Source organism: Natator depressus, chromosome 14 (genome assembly GCF_965152275.1).
Source record: "Natator depressus isolate rNatDep1 chromosome 14, rNatDep2.hap1, whole genome shotgun sequence".
Taxonomy (NCBI): Eukaryota; Metazoa; Chordata; order Testudines; family Cheloniidae; genus Natator; species Natator depressus.
The window spans coordinates 2073336-2095335 of NC_134247.1; the positions used below are offsets into that span (position 1 = coordinate 2073336).

The 22000-nt window shown below is 56.6% G+C and overlaps 2 protein-coding genes across 2 annotated transcripts in view; both read left to right on the forward strand.

Moving 5' to 3' along the window:
• Positions 1-10: 10 nt before the first annotated feature.
• SLC26A11 (solute carrier family 26 member 11) lies at positions 11-16186 on the forward strand. The gene is made up of 17 exons (XM_074971479.1): positions 11-73; positions 1810-2176; positions 3063-3255; positions 3446-3531; positions 4750-4829; positions 6322-6464; positions 7067-7242; positions 7640-7712; positions 8300-8350; positions 8633-8693; positions 9133-9188; positions 9407-9547; positions 10429-10556; positions 11090-11189; positions 11790-11923; positions 12527-12599; positions 13269-16186. Exons 2-17 carry the CDS (start codon positions 1979-1981, stop codon positions 13361-13363), a joined length of 1788 nt encoding a protein of 595 aa, XP_074827580.1. The 5' UTR covers positions 11-73; positions 1810-1978; the 3' UTR covers positions 13364-16186.
• Positions 16187-20362: 4176 nt separating this feature from the next.
• RNF213 (ring finger protein 213) overlaps positions 20363-22000 on the forward strand; it is a 95230-nt gene continuing 93592 nt past the window's right edge. The window contains exon 1 of the mRNA XM_074971478.1: positions 20363-20487. The gene's annotated coding sequence lies outside the window, so the exon portion shown is untranslated. The remainder of the gene's footprint in view (positions 20488-22000) is intronic.

Genomic DNA, 22000 nt, shown 5'->3' on the forward strand with positions numbered 1-22000 from the left:
CGCCGGCTCCGCCCCGGGCGCGTCACAGGAGCCGGGCCGGGGTCCGGGCGCCCGGCGGCGGCGGCTGGGGCGGGTGAGTGCGGGGCCGGGGCCGGGCGTGCGGGGCCGTGCGGGGCAACCCTCGGGGGCCGCGGCAGCCAGAGCTCTCCAGGGCCCCCGGGCGCCTCCTCTCCTGCCCTCCGACCCCGCGGGGTGCCCCCCACCCCGGGCGCTGTGTACCGCGGAGCAGCCCCTGTCCCTGGGCTCCCGGCCGGAGCTGCTGGACCTTGGGGTGCTGCCGCCGCACCCCCTGGCTTGACGTGGTTGCATCAGAGCCGGGGTTTGACCGTGCGGATCAATGGCTCTTAGCCCCCCCGCCCCGCCCCCGGTACAAACCGTTCAGTGCTGCGGGCAGGCGCCTCGCCCTGCTCGGGGTCTCAGAAGGACACGGGGTTGGACCCATGGTCCGTCTAGCCCAGGGTCCTGTCTCCCATACTGGCCCCTGCCCGGTGCTTCAGAGGGAGTGAACAGAACAATCATCCAGGGATCCCTCAGTCCCCTGGGGTCCAGTCCCAGCCTCTGGCAGTCAGAGGCTTAGGGACACCCAGAGAATGGGGTTGCATCCCTGACTGTCTTGGCTCATAGCTATTGATGGACCTGTCCTCCGTGAACTTACCTCATTTTTTTAACCCAGTTGTACTTTTGGCCTTCATCACATCCCCTGGCAAAAGTCCCACTGGGTGACGGTGTGTGGTGTGAAGCAGTGCTTCCTTTTGTTTTAAACCTGCTGCCTATGTATTTCATCAGGTGACCCCTGGCTCTTGTGTTATGTGAAGGAGTAAATAACACTTCCCTATTCACTTTCTACATCATAACGTACATGATTTTATAGACCTCTATCATATCCCCCCTTAGTCACCTCTTTTCTCAGCTGTACACGTCCAGTCTTTTTGATCGCTCCTCCTATGGAAGCTGGTCCAGACCCCCGATCATTTTTAAAAAAAAGAAAAAGAGGACTTATGGCACCTTAGAGACTAACAAATTTATTTGACCATAAGCTTTCGTGAGCTACAGCTCACTTCATCGGATGCATGAAATCGGATTCATTTTTGTTGCCCTTCTCTGTACCTTTTCCAATTCTAATGTATCTTTGTTGATATTCCTGTGTGAAATGAGGTTTGTTGTGTCCCTCAGCGTGGGTCTTTGTCACCTTGGCCCTGCGCAGGTGGAGAGGTGTTTGCAGCCTGTCCCTGCTGCGGATCCAGCTAGCACTGACTGTTCTTCCTCTGTTCTCGGCCCTTGGCTTTGTAAAATAATCAGAGCAAACTAGGCCCTGCTGGGCGACTTACTGCCCAGACCCATGTGCTGGGTATTTCTGGGAACGGGGCGGAGGCTCCTTCTTTCTTTGCAGCCCCATGTAAAAACTCTCTATTTCCTTCTCTTTGCCAAAGAGAGAGAGAGAGAGAGAAACCTGTTGAGCAGCGCTCTGCCCAGGCCAGCTCCTTGGGACCCACTCCCTGCCCTGGAGTGCAGCTCGCCAGTGTCCCTCTGGCAAAATGTTCTAAGAGAGGGAGCCAGAGTCCGGGGGGGGGGGGGGGGGGAGCAGAAAAACTCCACCCAGCAAGTTCTCTGCACTTGCCCCCAGGGCCAAGGCTCTGCCTTAGGAGACCTCAGCAGCTGAATGGAGGAGGTGGAGGCGTCCCTCAGTCTGGGCCTTAATAGGAGCCTGGAAGGAGAGGAGTCCATCAGTTGGTGCTATAAATGGACAGACAGTGCCCCGTGCATCCCTGCCCGGCCTAGGCCGAGTCTCTGACCCTCCTTCCCATGCAGGTATGTTGGCGAACCAGAGAACTCTACTGAACAGTGCTGCTGAGGAGACTGTCTTCTCCCCGTCACCATGTCCCCTGAGATCGTTGCAGGGGATCCTAGCGGCGCCCTGACAGACCCAGCTGAGCCTGGAGCGTGTTACACACTGGCCTGAATCCCCAAGAAAGCTGCTATGGCAGCGCGGGACCGAGAGGCCCCCGAGCGATGCTGCTCCTACCACGCAATGCAGAGGAGGCTCCCTGTCCTCAGCTGGCTGCCCCAGTATTCTCTGCAGTGGCTGCAGCTCGATCTCATCGCTGGCGTGACCGTGGGCCTGACTGTCGTGCCGCAAGCGCTGGCCTATGCCGAGGTGGCCGGCCTGCCAGTTCAGGTGGGTTGCTTGATTCTAGAGCCGGAGGGTTGTGCCAGGGGTGGGTGGAAGCAGCTGTTGCAAGTTCCTTTGCAGAGTCACCTCGAGGCAACCAATAAGTATTGTTTCCCCTCCTCTTTTCACAAAGGGACCCCAATGCCTCAGTGCTGCGGACACTGAGAAGTACATCCCTTGGGCTGTCCCTGGCATAGGCGTGTGCTGATCTGATTAATGCAGGCTCCTCACCTGGCCGTACATACAGCCAAGCTTAGAACTCGCTCATTCCATGTGCGAGTAAGTCTACAGTGTCCTCTTTATAGCACCTGCCCCCAATGCCACTACGGGCTGGATGTTCCCCAGCTGCAGTAGCTAAATGTCCCGTGGTACCGGAGGAGTCTCCCCGTCACAGCACAGAGGATATTGTAAATACTGCCACACAGTAAACCTCAGTGTTTTAATGGTAGCCACTGCAAAAATGCAGAGTTTTGAGCATTATAAAGGGGGCACTGTTCACCGTGAGGGCGATTACAGTGGAGGGAGGTGCTCGCATATCCTGGCAGAACGCTGAAGATTGTAACAGCAGGGGGGCTGGGTGGGTGTTAGCAAGGCAGTAACACATGGCAAGGTGAGTGGCAGGGCACACTGGGGGGCTGAAGGCAGGCAGCCTCCTGGGAGTGGCCATGTTCCTCTTTCAGAAAGTGTGTGTACAGATATCGGGGTGACAAACATGTGACAGGCATTTCTTCCAAAGATTGCCCAATACATTCCCCTGGGATGCTTCCCTGGCCAGACCCTTTGCTAATCAATCACAGCCATCCTTTCAGAATGCCCAGGTCCTGGCATGGTCAGAGCAGGTTCCCAGGTCACTGTGATTCTGGCGCTGAAGGCTCTGTTTGTTCCTGTGCAGTACGGTCTCTATTCCTCCTTCATGGGCTGCTTTGTCTACTGCCTTCTGGGGACCTCAAAAGATGTGACGCTGGGTCCAACGGCCATTATGTCGCTGCTGGTCTCTTCCTATGCGTTCCATGACCCTGCCTATGCCATCCTGCTGACCTTCCTATCAGGCTGTATCCAGCTAGCCATGGGTCTCCTGCACCTCGGTGAGATGCTGCGGCCATGTTAGGCCTTGTTTTTGTATGACGCTTCTCATTCTAGCAACTTGTCCCTGCAAGAAATGTCTCTGCTGTTGTCCAGCTCTGATTTGTAAAGCCTTGCACTCTGCATGTGTGTGCATGCTGCAGTCTGTACCTAGGAGAGCAGCTTCCTTACAGTAATTTCCATCCTTTGCAGGTTTCTTACTGGACTTTGTTTCCTGCCCCGTCATTAAAGGGTTTACCTCGGCCGCTTCGGTCACCATTAGCTTCAACCAGGTCAAGGTAGGACCTTCTCCTCCCTGTGGCTTCTCTATTTCTTTAGTTTAACTTGCCCAGTGGCCTAATGCAGCCTTGCAAAATTGTCATAAAAATTCGCCGGCCCAGCTGCACATTCTGTTTAGCTCGGCGCAGTGATATCAGTGGAAACATGAAGGATACTTCACTGGCCCCTCAAACAAACAAGCAAACAGGGTTGTGCCAGATGAGCGTGCTAGAAGGATTTTGCAAGGTTGGTGTGATGGGGTGAGTGCCCTGCACTGCCATGCTGGTGACCCATAGTGGGTTCCTCGCTCCCTCCCTCCCTCCCAGAGCTGAGATCGTGCTCAGTGCTGGGGCAAGTGGAGGTGATGTTCTGCCCATTGGCTGGGCGACCTGGTCATTACGCTGTGTGGACTAAGCTTTGTTTGCTTCCCTTGTCAATACACTGTCCTTCTCTTGGCTGATGCGGGGGTTATGGGGGTGCTGCGGAGACAATCAGTATCCTCTGACCGCTGTGCTGGGTGATTTTTCTCTACGGGGAGGGATGTGGGGGGCTGGGATTGGCTGTGAGGTTTGACTGGTCCATGGCTTGGCCAATCCCCTTCATTCCTTGTGGTGATTTTAGGTATTGCCACATTTCCTTTGTGGTTGACTGTAATCAGAATGGGATGTGGGTCAGCATATGCTTTGCAAGGCGCCAAACAACAGAAATCATCAGCTAATCTCTTATGGTTTTATCAAGTGCTCTTTCTGGGAGGAACCTCTGAGTTCTTTTAGCCACATTCACTGTCAGCCTCTGGTGACATGTGAACTCGAGAGGAGGCAGCTGGACAGTCGTGGGTCAAGGAAAGCACCCCAGTTTGAATACCATGTTTGGGAGAGCCTGTCTGCTTGCATGGGAAGCAGGACTCTGTCTCCATGGGGCAGGGGCTGCCTCAGCACCAGACATCTGGGAGAATGGGAACTGTCTCCCCACTGAGCTGCCAAAGTTTCCTAGGGGTGGGGGAAGGATCTGGAGAAAATTCCTTGGCCAGAGGTTTGCACACTGCTACGTGGTCTGGTCCCTGATGAAAGCTTCCAGGTAGCAGACACAAAAGACACTGCATGGGCCAGCGCCATGGGGAGGGGAAGGGAAGGGTCCAATCCCATGCGGCCTTGGTCTGTCATTGGGGGTACCTGTCAGGTGCATTTGGGAGCTGGGGCTGTACTGGTCTTTCATGGGGCCTTTGTTTGTTTGCACAGAACATCCTGGGGCTGCACAACATTCCACGACAGTTCTTCCTGCAGGTGTATCACACCTTCCAAAGAATCGGGGAGACCAGGTCAGCAGACATCTCTGTGCTCTTCCTTGATCGTTCCTTCCACCAGTATCCTGGCGTGGCTGGTGTGGAGGTGGGGGGAACGCAGGGCTGGGAAAGGCACCGTGAGTATAAGGTGCAGCTGCCTGCTGCATCCTCTGTCAGGTCACACCGGGCACAAGCAGACTCTGCCCAGTGCCCTGTGCCAGCATGAAGCGACACTCCATGCCCTCCATCATGTTGGATTGGTTTGGGGCGTGAGGATGCATGGGGTCAGCCTGACAGTTCGTGGCCTCTCCCGTTGCCGGGGTGGGGGAGGATGGAGCGGAAAATGGAGCTATGAATTGTCTCCCCGCCCAGTCCCATTGGTAGAGCAGGGCACTGAGCCCGTCGGCGAGTTGCCAGCACCAAGCAGGTACTTGCATGGCTCCCAGTTCAAGCCAGCCCTGGGACGGTCTGTGCCTCACACTGCCCAGGCAGCCCAAGCTTGTGAGCTCAGTTGTCTCTGTGCCCCACCTTGCCCTGCCTCTGTTGGCTGCCCCTGTGGGGAGGAAATTACTGGGTGTAACGGGCACGTGCTACTCACTGCTCAGCAGCGCCCCCCTCGTGGCTCATCTGGGGAATTAGCTCACCACTGTCTGCGCCCCATCCTGCAGTCGGCCAGCACCTTGACCCATTCACTCGCTCTGCAGTCCCCACCTTGCTAGTCAGGAGCCGTAGTGCCTCTCCTTTGTGGGTTAGCCCACCAGCCAGACCACCGTCCAGGGTCTCACCAGGGTCTCTCCCTATCCACTGTGCTGACTGCATCACTCCCACAGTGCTTTGTACAGGAACCCAGGCCTCCCCTCTGCACCAGGTTCCAATCTGGGGACCCTCGACCCAGCAGCTCAGGTCTGTTCTCTCAGGCCTCACTGCCCCTTCCCTGGGCTGCTTCCTTCCCCCAGGATCAGGGAGCAGGACTGCAGGCTTCCTCACTGCAGCCCCCATCCCTGGCTGTAGAGCAGCCCCATTTGTTTCTGCCCATGTGAGCTTCATCCCCAATTAAGCCTCCTTGGGGCCTAGCTCCCCTCCAGGTGCAGCCGATGACTAATTGGCCTCTCTTGCTTCCGTTAACCTTCCAGGGCTCATGTGGGGTGAATGCCCCATCACACAAGGTTTGCCCTGTGACTCCACACCCCGGCACAGCCCTGTCTATCCTTGATCCATTTTGGGCGCTGAGGGCAGAGTACATGCCCTTTGCAGCAGTGGTGGTGAGGGGCTGAAATGGGGGGAGGGAATGGTTGTCCCTGGCCAGTTCCGGTTGGAAGTGGATCCTGCTCCACTGATTCCTGTCGGGTTTCTGACCTGGGTCCTTCTCCCTGTTCCCTGAGAACTGATCTGATTGTGGCAGAGACGAATCTCCTCGCTCAGAACTGGAGCCTGGGCTGGGCTGGGCTGGGCCCTTCCCACGAGAGAAAACCTTTTCAGTAGTGATTGCAGTATGTTGCAACATGTCCCGGATTTGGTCTGTTTGCAGGGCTGGGGATGCTCTCTTGGGGCTGGTCTGCCTGGCAGTGCTTGTGGGGCTCAGGGCGATGAAAGGCCACATCCCCAGGATCCATCGGGTGGAGCTGTTGTCCGTCAGGATCAGTCGTCTTATCATCTGGGCCACAGCAACAGGTTAGTTGACTGCCCTGCCCAGCTCTGACTTGCTCTTCCCCATGGCAGCACCCGTAAGGTCCCGGAGTTGTGCCAGGGTCACAGGGTGATGAGGAGAAACGAGGAAGAGGAAGAAACAGCACGTTGTGTGGCTGCAGCAAATGCCTGCTGGGAGAGTGCTCTGGCCCAGGCTGGCTGTGGGGGGATGTGATGGCCTGGGGGGCCGTTCCCCACTAGGCCCAAATCTGGCCCATGCTGGCAGGGCCCACAAGTTGTTCCAATAGGACGGCTGCTCAGAGGCCCTTGTGTGAGATGGGTCTGTCCCCTGGAGAGGCAGCGGTCCAAATCACTGTCCTGACCGGCCTTGCCTGGCACCTTGTGGGCAGCCCCCACAGAAAGGGCCAGGACTGAGTGAAGACTGAACGCCCCTTGCTCAGTGGGTCTCTCCAGGGCAGGGCTGAGGCCTGCTGGTGGGAGGTTCATTCTGCTGCTGCCCCTGCTCTTATGGACAGCAGGCGTCCACCTGGGCTGGAAAGAGTCCCCAGTGCATGTCCCTCCACTATGCCCGTCCCCACTGGGCTTGGAGCGATGCTTTCACCCTGGTAATTTCCTCTCTGATGTAGCTCGCAATGCACTTGTGGTCCTGTTTGCTGGCCTGGTCGCCTACTCCTTCCAGGGGATGGGCTCCCAGCCATTCACCCTCACTGGGGCGACGCCCCAGGGGCTCCCTCCTTTCCAGCTGCCGCCTTTCTCCAAGGCTGAAGCCAACAGCACTGTGCCCTTCAGCGAGATGGTGCAGGTGAGTGGTGGTGGGAGCAGACGGGATCATGCCAGGTTGGTGCTCTAATTCTGTACCGTACCTTTAAATGGCTGAGCAAGCTCGAGAGAGGTGGGATTCCAATGGGAATTGGGGGTTCTCCCCTTTGCCCCTTTCCCTCCAGTTGGGGAGCAGACAGGGCTGGATGCATGGAGCCTTGGGGTGACCTGCCCTCCAGCACGTATGTGCACAGGGCTAGTGGGGCGAGGGGTCCTGTCTACCCTCACCCAGCTGAGCTGCATCATGGGAGATTTCCTCTTGAGAATCGCACTTTCTGCTGCCCTCAGAGATGGGGGGACAGTGCAGAGGGCACCATCTCCTGCGTCTGCAGAGCTCTCTGCCATGATATTCATGCTGGCCTCTTCCATCCCCTCCCCAGGACCTGGGAGCTGGACTGGCTGTGGTGCCGCTCATGGGCCTGATGGAGACCGTCGCTATTGCCAAGGCCTTCGGTATGGTGTCGGGTCTGCCGTGCTGTGTTTTGGGCTCCCACAGCCTTCGGTCCTCACGTGGGGAAGGGTCTGGAGTCAGCTGCCACCGGGCGGCAGTGGGGAAGGCCCCTGGGGTGGGACCTTCCACATGTCAAAGAAAAGCGCTGGGGGTGTAGGAAGGAAGTGCTTGGGGGCTGTCCCTTGGAGTGTAGGGTCAGTGGATGGGGCGGGGGGATCACATGGAACATTCCCCCACAACTGGGCATTTCCCCCTGTAGTTTATTGCCCTGGTGAGGCAGCTCCTGGGTACCAGGATGCGGTAGGGAGGTTCCCCACGCCCCAAGGCAAGAGCTCAGTGTTGGTAAGGCCTGTTACTGCCCTCCAGGTGAGGGGAATGTGACCTGCAGGGTGAAGGTGGTGAAATGAGCCACTTCTCAGGGGTCCCGTGGAGCCTGTGACACACGTCATTCCCCTGCAAAGGCTGACTCGCCCCTCCATGCGCCCTGCTGTCCCCGCGCCTCCCCCCCCGGGTGCTGGCACCGGATTTGCGGGAAGCTCTGGGATGAAGGTGTGGGGAGTTCTGCCCAGTCACCACCTCCTTCTTTCAGCCTCGCAGAACAATTACAGAATCGACCCCAATCAGGAGCTGTTGGCGATGGGTAAGAGCTCAGCCAGGGGGGCGGGGGATTGCCAGGACATGGTGTAAGGGGTTGGGGGACCCTCTCTCCAGCCTGGCTGGGGCAGGGTTGGGAGTCCAGTCTCGGGACTGAACCTGCTGTGGACCCTTGTCTGCTAATTGGAAGGGGCCTTGGTGGTGGCTGCCCCTCACCGAGCTGGAACTGATGGGATGGAGGGCCCACTCTGCCCCCCACCCCAGGCAGCATCTGGACTCCCCTCCTGACTGCACAGTTCACAACATCCCGTCTCTCCCCCCACAACAGGCCTCACTAACCTCCTGGGCTCCTTCGTCTCCTCCTACCCCGTCACCGGCAGCTTTGGGCGGTGAGTAGCACCACTGAGGCTGGCAGCCAGTTTGGCGGGCCAGCCTTGTCAGGGCACGGGGGATCTTTGATAAGGGGCTGGGTTTGGATCCCAGCCAGTGGAGAGGGGCCCTTTTCCCTTTGCCCCATGTCAGTGGGCCATGTGTGCTGTAGCTTTGCCCTCACTCCTGCCCCTCATGCCCCCTGCCTGGACCCTCAGGGTTTGCTTTTGTTCCTACCTGGATGATGTATTAGGGTGGGGGGAAAAGGGCCTTCCCCAGTGTACTGCATGCCCTGGGGAGGGGCTAGTCTCCGGACAGACAGGAGCTCAGAGTGGGGCCGGTCCCCAGTCCCCCCTCTTATGACACTGAGTCCATCCAGCAGCTCCCCCATCGCACTGGGGAGCTGGAAGGAGCTGGCCTTCGCACGGCCTGTGACGGTGCGTTTGGTTTGTGTTCCAGGACAGCGGTGAATGCACAGACGGGCGTGTGCACCCCAGCAGGGGGGCTGATAACAGGTAGGTGCCCCGCCTTCACCCAGGGACTCCATTGGTGCTTCCCCTGCCATTCCAAGGGCCACCTCTGGGCTCGTCCCTCCCCAGGGTTTTACATCCTGTTCTCCTCACCCATGTGAGGCTGGGCTGAGTGTGTGTGTACGGGGAGGGAGGCTGGGGTGTCCCTGCCGTGGCTTGGGCTCGGGTGGCCGTGTTTCACCATCTGCCTTGTGTCTCCCCAGGGACCATGGTCCTGCTCTCTCTGGCCTACCTGACCTCGCTCTTCTATTACATTCCCAAAGCGGCTCTGGCGGCTGTCATCATTTGCGCCGTGGCTCCTATGTTTGACGCCAGGATCTTCAGAACACTGTGGCGGGTTAAACGTACGGGCACCACGAGCAGCCTGCTTTGCACACCTGCCTGGGGCTCCGTCTCATCCCCGCAGAGGGCGAACTCCTGCTCTTTGCATGGTTTCACTATAGGGGGAAGTTCAAAGGGATACAGCGCCACCTGCAGGCCGTTATTGGCGATACTCGGAAAAGGGTGGGATTTGGTATAACCCCACCTGGTTAAAATATCCATGAGGACGGTAATATTTGTCATTGGACCAACTTCTGTGGGGGAGAGAGACAAGCTTCCAAGCTACACAGAGCTCTTCTTCTCAGGCAAGACTCTGCTGGACCCGTGCCTGTTACGCAGGGATCTGAGAGGGCCATTTGATTGTGTGTGCTCCAAACCTGAATGTAGCGTAGTTCCCTCCCTCCCCTGAGCGCTCTGTGCCCTGGTGTACAGAACGACAGATGCCTCTGGGGTGCCCTGGACCAAGAGGGGACAGTTTAGGTGATAATATTCAGCGCCGAGGCAGCACGTCACGTTTCCAGACTGCTGTAAAACATCCCGAGTCCCAGCCTGGGGATTCTGGCCAGGTGTTCTCCCGCTCACTGACCAGTGCTCGGCCAGATGTTGGGATTGAAGCACACAGGGAGCCCCAAGATGTTTGGATGTTGTGTTAGCACTGAACCCTGACTTCCTGCCCCCCAATCTGAACCCTCTCCCGCCACCGGCAGCCTCCGGCCTGTGATGTGCCATGCGCAAAGGCATCTCCGCTCCCCCTCTACAGATGCAAACGGGCGTCTGTTCCCTTGTCCATTCCCCTTCCCCTAGCTCCACAGGCTGCTGGCTGAGGCTGGGGGCTTCGCGGCACAGCTGCTGTGTGGGAGGGTGAACGGATGGGACGAGGCAATGACTGGGGTCTCACTCTCAGGGCTGGACCTTGTGCCGCTGTGTGTGACGTTCCTGCTCTGCTTCTGGGAGGTTCAGTATGGCATCATGGCCGGCATGCTGGTCTCCGGCGTTCTCCTGCTCTACACCATTGCCAGGCCCCGGATCAAGGTGCGGCTCAGACCTCCTTGTGTGGGGTTCAGCTTCAGTGGGGTTCCCTGAGATGTGGGAGGATGTCACTATTGCCATAGGCATCTACTTGGAGCAATAGCTGGGTGGATTGTGTGGCTTCCTCTTCTCCCGATCCTGCCCCATCCCTACTTAACACTCCCATGGCCCTCATCTGCCCCAGCTGTGGTGCAGAGAGACATTCCAAGAGACGCAAAGAAATGGTTAATGCAGGCAGCTGAGAATGGTGTGGGCAGCATTTCTTAGCATTGATGGTGTTCGATCCCCTCCATTTCCAGTGTACACACACACACCAGCCTGTCTGTGTGCGCTTGGGGGAGTCATGGGTGTGTGGTGAGAGATGGGGTGAAGGCTCCATCACACGCCCCTTCAGTGTGAGGGACAATGGCTGGCTGTGTTACCTATGCACCCGCCTCCACTGTGAGGGGGACACTGGCTCTGGGCTGAGAATTTGGAGCATGTTACATTACCCAGCGCAGCCACCTCTCATCTTTCCCCTCTTGGTTCTCCTGCAGCTATCAGAGCAGGGGGTGCTTCTCATGCAGCCTGCGAGTGGTCTGCATTTCCCCGCTGTTGAGTCCCTCCGAGATGCCATGCACAGATGGGCTCTGGCAGGTACGGTGCAGTCTATCCTGACTATCAGCCCATCTGGTACAAGCCAAATACATCCTTGTTTCAATGCTGTAGCTTGTGGACAGCGCTGGTCTTGCTGCTGCAGCCTCTGAATATAAACGAGGCCAGAATGGCTGCTCAGCAGTGGGGTCTTTGTCAGCTTTGGAGCTCCTGGATAAATACAACCCCAAATTTAGATCAGCTCCTCAGGCAAATGCCCATGAAGCTGATTCTGAACCTCCTGTGATCAGCCAGCTGGCCCCTGAGAGCCCTCCCCCTGCAGCTTGTAGGGAAGAGATCTTGGGGAAAGCCTTAGTTGGAATTGGACTGGGATTCACCCTGCCTGGGCAGGACCCGTTGATGCAGCTATCAAGGCTTTATCCTTCACTGTCTCTCAGGCTTGTCTGGCCTTCAGCATCCTCCCAATGTAAATGGCTGGCTGGGTGGGGCAGGATCAACAGAGGCTTGGCGAAACTCGTGCCAACACTCCAAACTGCCAGGCTCAGAAAGATCAATTCCTGCTTTAAGTTTCCTGCCCAGGTGGCTGGTGAATGTTCTGCTGGAAATGCCAGTGAGGTGACCACATGGTGTTCTCGCCCTCAGTGTCTCCGCCACGCTGTGTCATCCTGGACTGCACCCATGTCAGCAGCATGGATTATACCGTGGTGATGGGATTGGCAGACCTGCTGCAGGAGTTCCAGAAAAGGGGCCTCACCCTGACCTTCTTTGGCTTGCAGGTGTGTCTGGAAAGTGGGGGTGGGCACTGGCTGTCAGTTCGGACCAGGGACATGGGCACTTGTCATGCAGCTGCTTCCAAAACCAAGGCTGCTGCCATATTCTCCAGTGGGCTGGTCACCAGACTAGCTCAGCCAAATTTCCTTCCCCAGAGGAAGCTCGAGAACTTGGGGCTGCACTTGCAATTTACTCAGAACCTGAAGCTTGTACGTAACGTGCCACTAACACAGCTGATGTCAGTGCCCATCAGCTCAGATGCAAAATCATGGCCCAGCATGCATTGTGGCCTGGCTGCTCAGGTCAAGATGGAGCATGGCATCTTGAGACCTGCTGTCCTCATGGGCTGCACCTGCCCACTCAAGAGGGGGGAGGCTGCTCCTACAGTGGCTGCAGAATCTGGGGTTCACTCATATGGATCAAGCGGTGGGGAGGGGCTGCAGCTGTCATCTGTGCTGCTCCTACCTAGGGACTGAGCTCTTGGGGTCAACTCGGCCCAGCCTCCCTTCCTAAGCCTCCCAGGATACACATCTGGAAGTCTTTGCTGTCTCTGTGAACGATGGAAGCTGTAATGTCACAACCACACTCATCCTGTCCCCTCTCCTTAGGGCCATGTTCTCCAAGTCTTGCTGTCTGCAGATCTGGAGGGATTCCAACATTTCCCCAGCCTGGAGGAGGCGGGTAAGTGAGGCCAAGGCCCTGCTCTCTGTAGGGCTGGGAAAGGCTAATATGCCTCTGGCATGGGACCAGCAACACGTGGTAACCTCCAGAGAAATGCCCCAAGTGTTCAGACTAGGAGCTGCTGCTGCCCGGGGCTCTGGGGAGATGGTTGAATTGAATCCCTCTGGTGGTTATCAGAGGAAGCGCTTATGGGGTTAGGTAGATCTGGAGACCCCCAGAAGTGTGTGTGTGTGTGTGTGTGTGCGCGGGGAGCTGGGGGCGGGGAAGGGGCCTGACTGCCCTAAGAGAGGTTTCAGAATAGCAGCAGGGTGTTACCATACACACTGTAACGAGAGTGATGGTAACACCCATTGTTGCATGTTCTGTGTGTATATAAATCTCCCCACTGTATTTTCCATTGAATGCATCCGATGAAGTGAGCTGTAGCTCATGAAAGCTTATGCTCAAATAAATTTGTTAGTCTCTAAGGTGCCACAAGTCCTCCTTTTCTTTTTGCCCTAAGAGAGACTCCTTCTATTTCTTCTGAGCTGGAATTCAGCCTCTGGAAAGTTAAATGCCCCTGAGTCTGTCATGGCATCTCGGTGGAGCCTAGGCCTTTGCTTTAAATGTCCCCTGTTTTTTGCCTTCCTCTCTCCTGCCCCACCCATGCCACCCCTGCCTCTCCTGCAGAGAAGGGCCATGGAGCAGAACTGGATGGTAGGAGGCGAGTCCTGCTTCACAGCACCAGCGAGAACATGCTGCCAGCGTCAGGGCTCATCCAGTGAGGATTGGCAACCTCTGCCCTTTTGCCCTCCTTGCCTCAGACTTGCACCTCCTGGATGCTCTGGAGAATGGACATGTGCCACCCCATCTCCCCTGCCCTGTGTAGTTCCTAGTGCACTTTAAGGCAATACAGCTGTGGAGAGGGGGACACTCTCACTGGCGATGCTATCTGGTGAGGGGATGAAAAGCCCTCTGGGCTTGTTTCTCCATTGCTGTGTCCCAGGGAGCACTGAGCCATCTGACATTGTAGGAGCCGGTTGCTAGCTGGTGGTGGGAAGCTTAGTGTTTCCTGGGGATAGCACTGCCCCCCCCAGGGGAAGGGGACATTGCCTTCTAGGGCCCCTTGTGGCCTCCGTGGTTTAGGTTTCCACTGAATCGCCCTGGCTTTTGGGGAAGGTGGTGGTGGCAGCAGGATGAGGTGGAGGGCGTCTGAACACAGGGGGAGGGCTAGCTCAGTGGTTTGAGCATTGGCCTGCTAAACCCAGGGTTGTGAGTTCAATCCTTGAGGGGCCATCTAGGGATCTGGGGCAAAAATTGGGGACTGGTCCTGCTTTGAGCAGGGGGTTGGACTAGATGACCTCCTGAGGTCCCTTCCAACCTGATATTCTATGATTAACCACGATCAGGGGACAGTTGGAGCAGGGATGGGCAGTGGAGAATCCAGCCAAGCCCCCGATGGTCTATGCAGGCTGTACGGGGAGTACGTGCATTATGGATCCTGGGCCAGATTGAGACCTGGCATGAGCAGATGCAGCCCCGCTGTGGCCCAATGCCTGTCGAGTCTGGCTGGGCTCTCTGGCCAGAGCTGATGTAGGGGGCTTAGTGAGGGCTCTAGCACTTGAGTGACATTATGGACAAGGGAATCCAGAAAGGGAATTATGGGGGTGACATGGTCTGCAAAGGAGTGGAGGAAGCCCAGCAGCATCTGGGTGGGAGAACTGGGCTTTGGAGCACCAGGACGCAGAATCCTCAGTTTACAGGTAGCTTTTACCTGTCACCAGCAATAGGAAACAAGCTGCCCACCCCCATGCTCTGCACCCTCTGCAGTGCTCATCATCCCACCTGCCTGATATCACACACACACCACCCCGGTTCCAGACACAACTCCGCACATTCCAGAGTCTACAGGCATTGCACGCTGGATCAGCCCCAAGGTCCGTCCCGACGAGTATCCCGTCTCCAGCAGTGGCCAGTACCAGACACTTCAGAGGAAGGTGTGGGATAATCTACCCCCCTTTGGAAATCTCCTGACTCCCGATGGAGGTTGGCTGGTGGAGGTTCTCTTCCCAAATTCTGCTTTAAGTATTTATTATTACAACCCTGCATCTTGTTGTTGTTCATATCAATGTCCAACGCCCCTTTGAATAATAGCCTTTCCCCGTTAACGCGGCATTTCAAGGATACAGTAGCTGTCCTTCGTGACCAAGGACATGTCTCTCTGCTCTAGGAATCAGGGTAATACCTGTTCAGGCCACTGGGAGAAGGAGAGTTTTGAGAATTTGATTTGTAACCTTGACCTCTTGGTTTAGGATTTTTCTATAAAGCTGCTGCCTTCAGCCCCCCAGCGTTGGGGCTGAGCTGGTACGCTGGTATGCTGCACTAGCCTGGCTTTGAAGCTGCTCTCCAAGGCTTCAGAGTCTAATTTCCTTTGAAAAGTAAGTCTCCAGCTGCTGCAGTTGGGGGAAAACCTCACCAAGGTGAGATTAGGGTAACTGAATCTGCAAAGAGCCTGGAACACTAGCGCTGAGGGGTGAACTGCTCTGCTCAGCTGGGAGGGGCTGTTAACTCGGGTGTCTGGTGAGGATAATTTAAATGTCACCATTGTTAACTATTCCAGTCCCCGTGTAAGGAAGGAGGTGGAGGGGCAAAGCTCTGCACAATGCACTGGGGGTGAATTGTGGTGCATTGGGGAGAGTCTGTCACTTATTGTTCTTCCCCAGTCCAGAATGAGCTGAGCCCAGCAGAGCCTCTGGGCACGTACAAGCCGGAGGAGCCCAGTTGAAATGTTAAGTGTTTGCACAATCTGCTGTGCATGCTGTCTTCTTCTGGCCACTCACGTGGGAGCAGCTTATTTTTGGGTGCTCTGACTCAGTTCTGAAAGACAATGGAGCAATGGGGGAGGGGATGGCTTTAGTTTTGCAGAGCTGAACTTGTTTCCTCCTGCCCCGGGGTCCTGATTGCGTGCGGCTGACCCCATGAAATACACATTATGCAATGAAAACAGTTACACCCTGGCTGGGTGCACAATCCTCCTTCTCTCTCAGCTGAACCCCCCACCCCCAATGACCCACTCCTCCCCATTTAAAAAAAAAGCCTTTAAGGCAGGGACAAGTCTAGCGCTCTACTCCAGGATCCATCAAGGAGATCTGTACCAGCTATGGTTGCCCCAGGGCAGATCTATTCCTGTGCCAGCCTTGGCTACAGTCTCGGGGGCACTGACCTCTCTGCCTCCAGTTTGGCTGGAGTGGGGGCAGCTGGACTATTTGCTGCTGTGCAGTTCAAAGCTTTTGTTATACACTGACCCTTCTCTGGCCACTCACCTGATTCCCCCCTACCTGGCACCCGGTGGTGTCATTTGCACTTGTGCAAAGCAGGTGTGCGATGCCACTGAATCAGAATTCTCCACTCAAAACAGCAGTTGCATTTGCTGTGCCATGGATCAGGTGTAAATTACAAGACCAGGTGCCCAGCAGTGGGGAGTCAGGCCCACTGCCTGCTTATAGAGGATGAAACCTTTCTGAATGAGCACCTGCTCTGCTCTTCCCTTACGGAGGGTGTGTTTCCAAGGGGAACGCTCTGTACCACGAACAATAAAACTGTATGATTCCCAATGACTCAGCTTGTGGCTCTTCCATTCATTGGAGAAATGGTTTCTCTTTTCGACTTGCAGGAATGACTAAACTCCAGGCCCTGCCTGTGACCGAGGAGCCCTATAGGGGCAAGAGATGGAGGGTTCACGGTTACAAGTCTGTACCCAGGGACTTGCCTAGACATGGCGTGGTCTCCCCTGTGAGCGAGAGTTCAGTGAAGGGGGCCATGTGCAGTCTGTGCTGAAAGCTAAGAACTCGCTGGTTGTCCTGGTTATTGGAGGAAGTAAGGATGGGAAATATTGTAGGAGTGATGGAACATGGGATGTTGTGTTCCAAAGCTGCTGGAGGGGAAACTGCTCACCTAGGCTGAGGTGGTTTTCGGAGCGAACTCAGTGAAGAGGGAGAACAACTGGCATCTCTCAGCCCAGCCAAGCTTTTACAGTCTAGAAAAGGGGCAGGCTCAGGCCCTTTACAGAGCACAAAAGGGGGGAACCTCGGGGCAAACGGTGACAAAATGTCCCAGGTTAGGAAAAGAGACAAAAGGTCTGGAACTGTATAATAGAATACAGAAGGCCACAGATGGCATCCATTACAGAGGGGACACTCTGCCAGGGTGGCTGTCTCAAGAAACGTGGACGCCAGCTCTCGACTGGCCAAGTGCTGTATGGACTGACTATTGGGTGAGAATTACTTCATGAGACAGGAAAGGAACTCAGTTATAAGTAGTGGCTCTAGCTTGCATTTTAGATTTTTCATTTATCTGTAACCAGGAGTTTTTAATCCTTAGACTTACTTCTATTTGACTCTCTGTCTTAAACTTTGTCAGTAAACGTGTTTATCAACTACATGCCGGGTGCTAAGGAGAGTGTTGAGCGGAGACAAAGCTAGTGAACTGGGGGACTCTGCTTCCTTGGAGGCAGCAAATCTGTGTGCACTGTGTCCAGAAGTTGAGGGCCTGGGCACTCAAGTACAAGGAAGTGGGGTGTACAGACAGGTGGGAGGGACCTGAACCCCAGAACCAGAGCTTAACTGTGGGGACTATTTCCAGAGATATAGCCACAGGTAATTCTACTCTGTCCCCTGACTCACTTAAGGAGCCTAAGGGTTGGTATATGCATAATACCAGCCTGCAGAGGGAAAGAGTGGTCCTTGTGCGGGTTTCCTTTGAGGATGAGGACTGATAAGTTAGACATAGAGTGATCGCTTTGTGGAAAGTGTTCCCCCTCCTGTCTTTTATCATTTTCCCATCTGAGCTCATTCGAGAGTGTTGTGATTGTTTGGTTTCACCCCCACCGTTGTAATTGGGATGTTTAGTGTACCGGATGAGGAACACGGCATTTGCTGTGATGCTCAAAGGACCTTTCCCAGACCTGGAGAAGAGTTCTGTGTGGCTGGAACGCTTCTCTCTCTCACCAACAGGAGTTGGTGCCATAAAAGATATGACCTCCCCCACCTTGTCCCTCTCATATCTTGGGGCCGACATGCCCACAACAACCCTGCATACAACACCGTCTGAGCAGGCAGCAGAGAAATGAAACTGAAAGCAGAGAGTTTCAGAGCAGCAGCCGTGTTAGTTTGTAACCGCAAAAAGAAAAGGAGTACTTGTGGCACCTTAGAGACTAAAAAATTTATTTGAGCATAAGCTTCCATGAGCTACAGCTCACTTCATCGGATGCAGAGTGAGTTGTAAGTCCCAGAGGCACCCTCTGGTGAGAGCTTCTTTCGTTTCTCCCTCCAGCGAGGAAGGATTTGGCAGAAGTTTTCCCTGTTCCCCAAGGGCTGCAGAGGCAGAATGGGACAGGGTGTATCTGCCTGCAGCAGATAGGGTGACCAGATGTCCCGATTGTATAGGAACAGTCCCGATATTTGGGGCTTTGTCTTATATAGGCGCCTATTCCCCCGCCCCGATTTTTCACACTTGCAAACTGGTCACCCGAGCAGTGGGGGTTGTTTTTATGGATATTTCTAGGGTAGAGGATTTTTGGGGGTGTCTGGCTGTTAGATGCACCCAACTGTACCAGCTGTAAACTAACACACTTAGAGCAGGGAAAGGGGGTCTCTGACCCATTCCCCACAGCGTGCCCCCTGGTTGTATATTGTTGTCTGCCACTCCCAGAGATGGCAAACTAGATGTGCCTGCAGGGCTGCTGAGCCCATCAGCAAGCAAGCGTAGGCTGGCATGAGCTGCATTCCGGACAGAGAGAAGGGCCCTGAGCTCTTTGGAGGGGATAAGAGAAAGAAATCAGCTATCTCCTCCCCCAGGCAAACGAGGCTAGACACTGGGGAAGGTCAGGGCCATGCAGCAGGGATGGGTAGGATGCCAGAAGGCACCGCCTGGCCTGGGAGATATGGAGACACCCCTGTAAGTACATCTACATCACAAATGATGCTTTACTCAAACTAGCACAGATGTGCAGCCTGACCAAGGCGTGACCAAGAAGCTATTCAAAACCTTTAGTCTCCTCATGCACCCGAAGATCTCAAAGCTTTTCACAATCTTTCATGCACTTATCACACCACCCCTCAGTTTACAGATGGGAAACTGAGACACAGGGAGGTCCAAGGTCACACACAAAACCTGGGAAGACACTGGCTTTATTACAATAATCTGCAACCCGTTAGGTTCCCCCCTCCCCCGCCCCGACTGTTCTATGACTGCAGAGGTGTTAATGGGTCATTTCACATGGAATGGTCTCTTAGAATATCTGCTAACCACTTATGCTAAACAACCCGTTGCAGCAGCTGTGACAGTCCGAGGCCTGGTCTACACTAGGGACTTACATGGGTATAGCTCTCTCTCTCAGGGGTAAATCCACACCCCTGAGGCCAGTTCTATCCTATAAACTTACAGTGGTATAGCTCTGTCGCTCAGGGATGTGAAAAGTCCACACCTCTGAGCAATGCAGTTGTACCGACCTAACCCCCAGTGTAGACAGCGCTCTGTTGACAGGATGGCTTCTTCTGCGGACCTAGCTATCACCTCTCACGCAGGTTGGTTAACGAGGGTCTTCACTGAAGCCCTACAGCACTGCAGCTGCGCCGGCGCATTTGTGCTCCTGCAGCATTTGAAGTGTAGACCTGCCCTGAGAGATGTATCTGAACTGCGTGAACCCCAGTGGGGAGGTGGATTATCTATGTCAGTGCCTCTCAACCTTTCCAGACTATGGTACCCCTTTCCGGAGTCTGATTTGTCTTGTGTACGCCCAGCTTTCACCTCACTTAAAAATTGCTTGCTTACAAAATCAGACCTAAAAATACAAAAAAGTGTGACAGCGCACTATTAGTGAAAAACTATCGACTCTCATTTTTACCAGTTATAAAATAAATCAACTGAAATATAAATAATGTACCTACATTTCAGTAAAAAGAACAGGAGTACTTGTGGCACCTTAGAGACTAACCAATTTATTTGAGCATAAGCTGTAGCTCACGAAACCTTATGCTCAAATAAATTGGTTAGTCTCTAAGGTGCCACAAGTCCTCCTTTTCTTTTTGTGAATACAGACTAACACGGCTGCTACTCTGAAACCTACATTTCAGTGTGCCCTATATAGAACGGTATAAACAAATCATTGTCCGTATAAGATTTCAGTTTGTACCGACTTTGCTAGTGCTTTTTATGTAGCTAGGCAGATATCTGGATGAGCTGATATCCCCCCAGGGGTACCCGAACCCCTGGCCTATGCTGACGGGAGATGCCCTCTCCTAGGCATCCATAGTGTCTACACCGAAACGCGGCAGCTGCGCCCCTGTAGTGATTGAAGGGTAGACATACTCCCAATCCCTTTTCCAGGCCTGGAGAAGAGCTCTGTGTGGACAGAAATTGGTCCAAAACAAGCTATTACCTCACCCCCCTGTGTCTCACACATCAGTGTTAGCAGGCTCAGGGCCTTGGACGCTACATACATCGAAAATTGGGCGTGCCCAGCGCCTGCTGTGGGACCGGGCCCGCCGCTCCTACTCGTGTGCCTAGGCACTGGGCACCCCACTGCCCGGGACTGTGGCAGGGTCGCCAGGACAGGAGCCCTGCGTCTCCCCCTCCGGGCTCAGGCAGGGCGGGCGCCGGGCTCCAGCCGGCTCGGGCGCGGGGAGCCAGCTCCGCCCGGCCACCGCCGAAGGGCGCGCGTCGCTGCCCGGCAGCCCAGCCCTGCGCCGGGCGGGGAGCGGGTTTGAGCCCCTCGGGCCGGGCCGGGGCGCCCGGGGCTGCCCCGCGCTGACGTTTGGAAAGCGAAACTCGGGGCTCTCCGGCGACGCGCACTCGCAGAAACAGAAACTTTGCCGGGTCCCCGGGCAGCGGCAGCCGGCGCGGAGCTCAGGTCAGCGGCCCCAGCGCGGGGCTCGGCCCCCGGGGAGCTCGGCCCGGGCTCGGCGGCCGAGCTCAGCGCGGGGGTGCAGGAGCCCGACGCCCCGGAGCTCGTGGGGGGGAAAGGGGGGGCTCTCGCTGGCTCGGGGCTTTGCAGAGGGCGCGGACCCGCCTACCCCGCTGCCGCGCCAGGGGCCTGGCTGGGGGTGGGGGTCCCCGCGCCCCCTGCACGGGCGGGAGGGGCCCGGCTGGGGGGGGGCGCTGTGCGCACCCCGGGGGCTCCCCTGCCCGGTGGGCGGGGCTGGGTGATGCGCCTCGCGGGGGCGTGGCCGGGCCGCTGCTTTCCCGCGGGCAGGGGCAGGCGCGGGGGGGCGCGGGCAGGCTCCGCCGTTGCCCCTTCGCCGCCCCCCGGGGCAGGCGGCGGGGGGCAGCCGCGGTAAATCCCAGCCCGATGCACCCTGGGACTTGTAGTCAGGAAGCGGCTCCTTCCGCCTCGCGCTTTCCCGGGGGGCGCAATTTGCATACAGCGAGCGTTCCCTGCCTTGCCATTGGCCGAGCGGCTGAGCTCATTAGCATGGGCGCTCGGGGACCGGGAGGAAGCTTCTCTTTATGCGCCCGGCGGGCGCGGGAGGGGCTGCCGGCCGATCCGCAGGCTGATCTGCATGCCGGCCCCGCCCCCTGCCGGCCTCCCCACCCCCTCAGGCAGGAGAGGCTGCAGGTACGGGGCTCGTGAGGGGTGGGGGCGGCGCATCGCATGGGGGGGCTGAGGGGAGGGGGGCCCCCTCCCCTGTGCAGGGCTGGCTGGGCCCCCCCCCCCACGCCCCTGCCCCAGAGAGGCGCTGGCAGCAGCGGGGCGACCCTGCTGCCCTGGGCCGGGGGAGTCTGGCTGGGGGGCCCTGGGTAAGTCCGCCTGGCCTGGGGCAGGTGTCGTGGCCGGGGCCTTCCCCTGCGTGCCTCCCTCCTCGGTCCAGCGCGCCCCTGCCCGGCTCCCACCCGGCCACCTCGGGCCTCCCAGGGGCAGCCGGCCCCTCCACGCCTGGTGCCAGGTGCCTTTGTCCAGCGTGAGGCCAAGCCTGTGGTTCTCCTTCGTCTGCCGCTTTACTGTTTGCAGCGCAGCGATATGCCTGAAGCCCCAGGCCCGTGGCGCTGGGTGCGGTGCAGACACACACACACACACGACAACAAGCCAGTCCCAGCTCCACACACACACACACACACACACACACCAAGCCAGTCCCAGCTCCACACACACACACACACACACACACACGACACCAAGCCAGTCCCAGCTCCACACACACACACACACACACACACACGACAACAAGCCAGTCCCAGCTCCACACACACACACACACACACACACACACACACCAAGCCAGTCCCAGCTCCACACACACACACACACACACACACACACCAAGCCAGTCCCAGCTCCACACACACACACACACACACACACCAAGCCAGTCCCAGCTCCACACACACACACACACACACACACCAAGCCAGTCCCAGCTCCACAC

Excerpts from the sequence above, each read along its gene's own strand:
- SLC26A11 (XM_074971479.1), top strand. The coding sequence starts at position 1,979 with ATGGCAGCGCGGGACCGAGAGGCCCCCGAGCGATGCTGCTCCTACCAC. Across the intron at positions 4,830-6,321 it reads CAAAGAATCGGGGAGACCAG|GGCTGGGGATGCTCTCTTGG; the intron begins GTCAGCAGACAT and ends GTCTGTTTGCAG. Across the intron at positions 12,600-13,268 it reads CCCCAGCCTGGAGGAGGCGG|AGAAGGGCCATGGAGCAGAA; the intron begins GTAAGTGAGGCC and ends CCTCTCCTGCAG.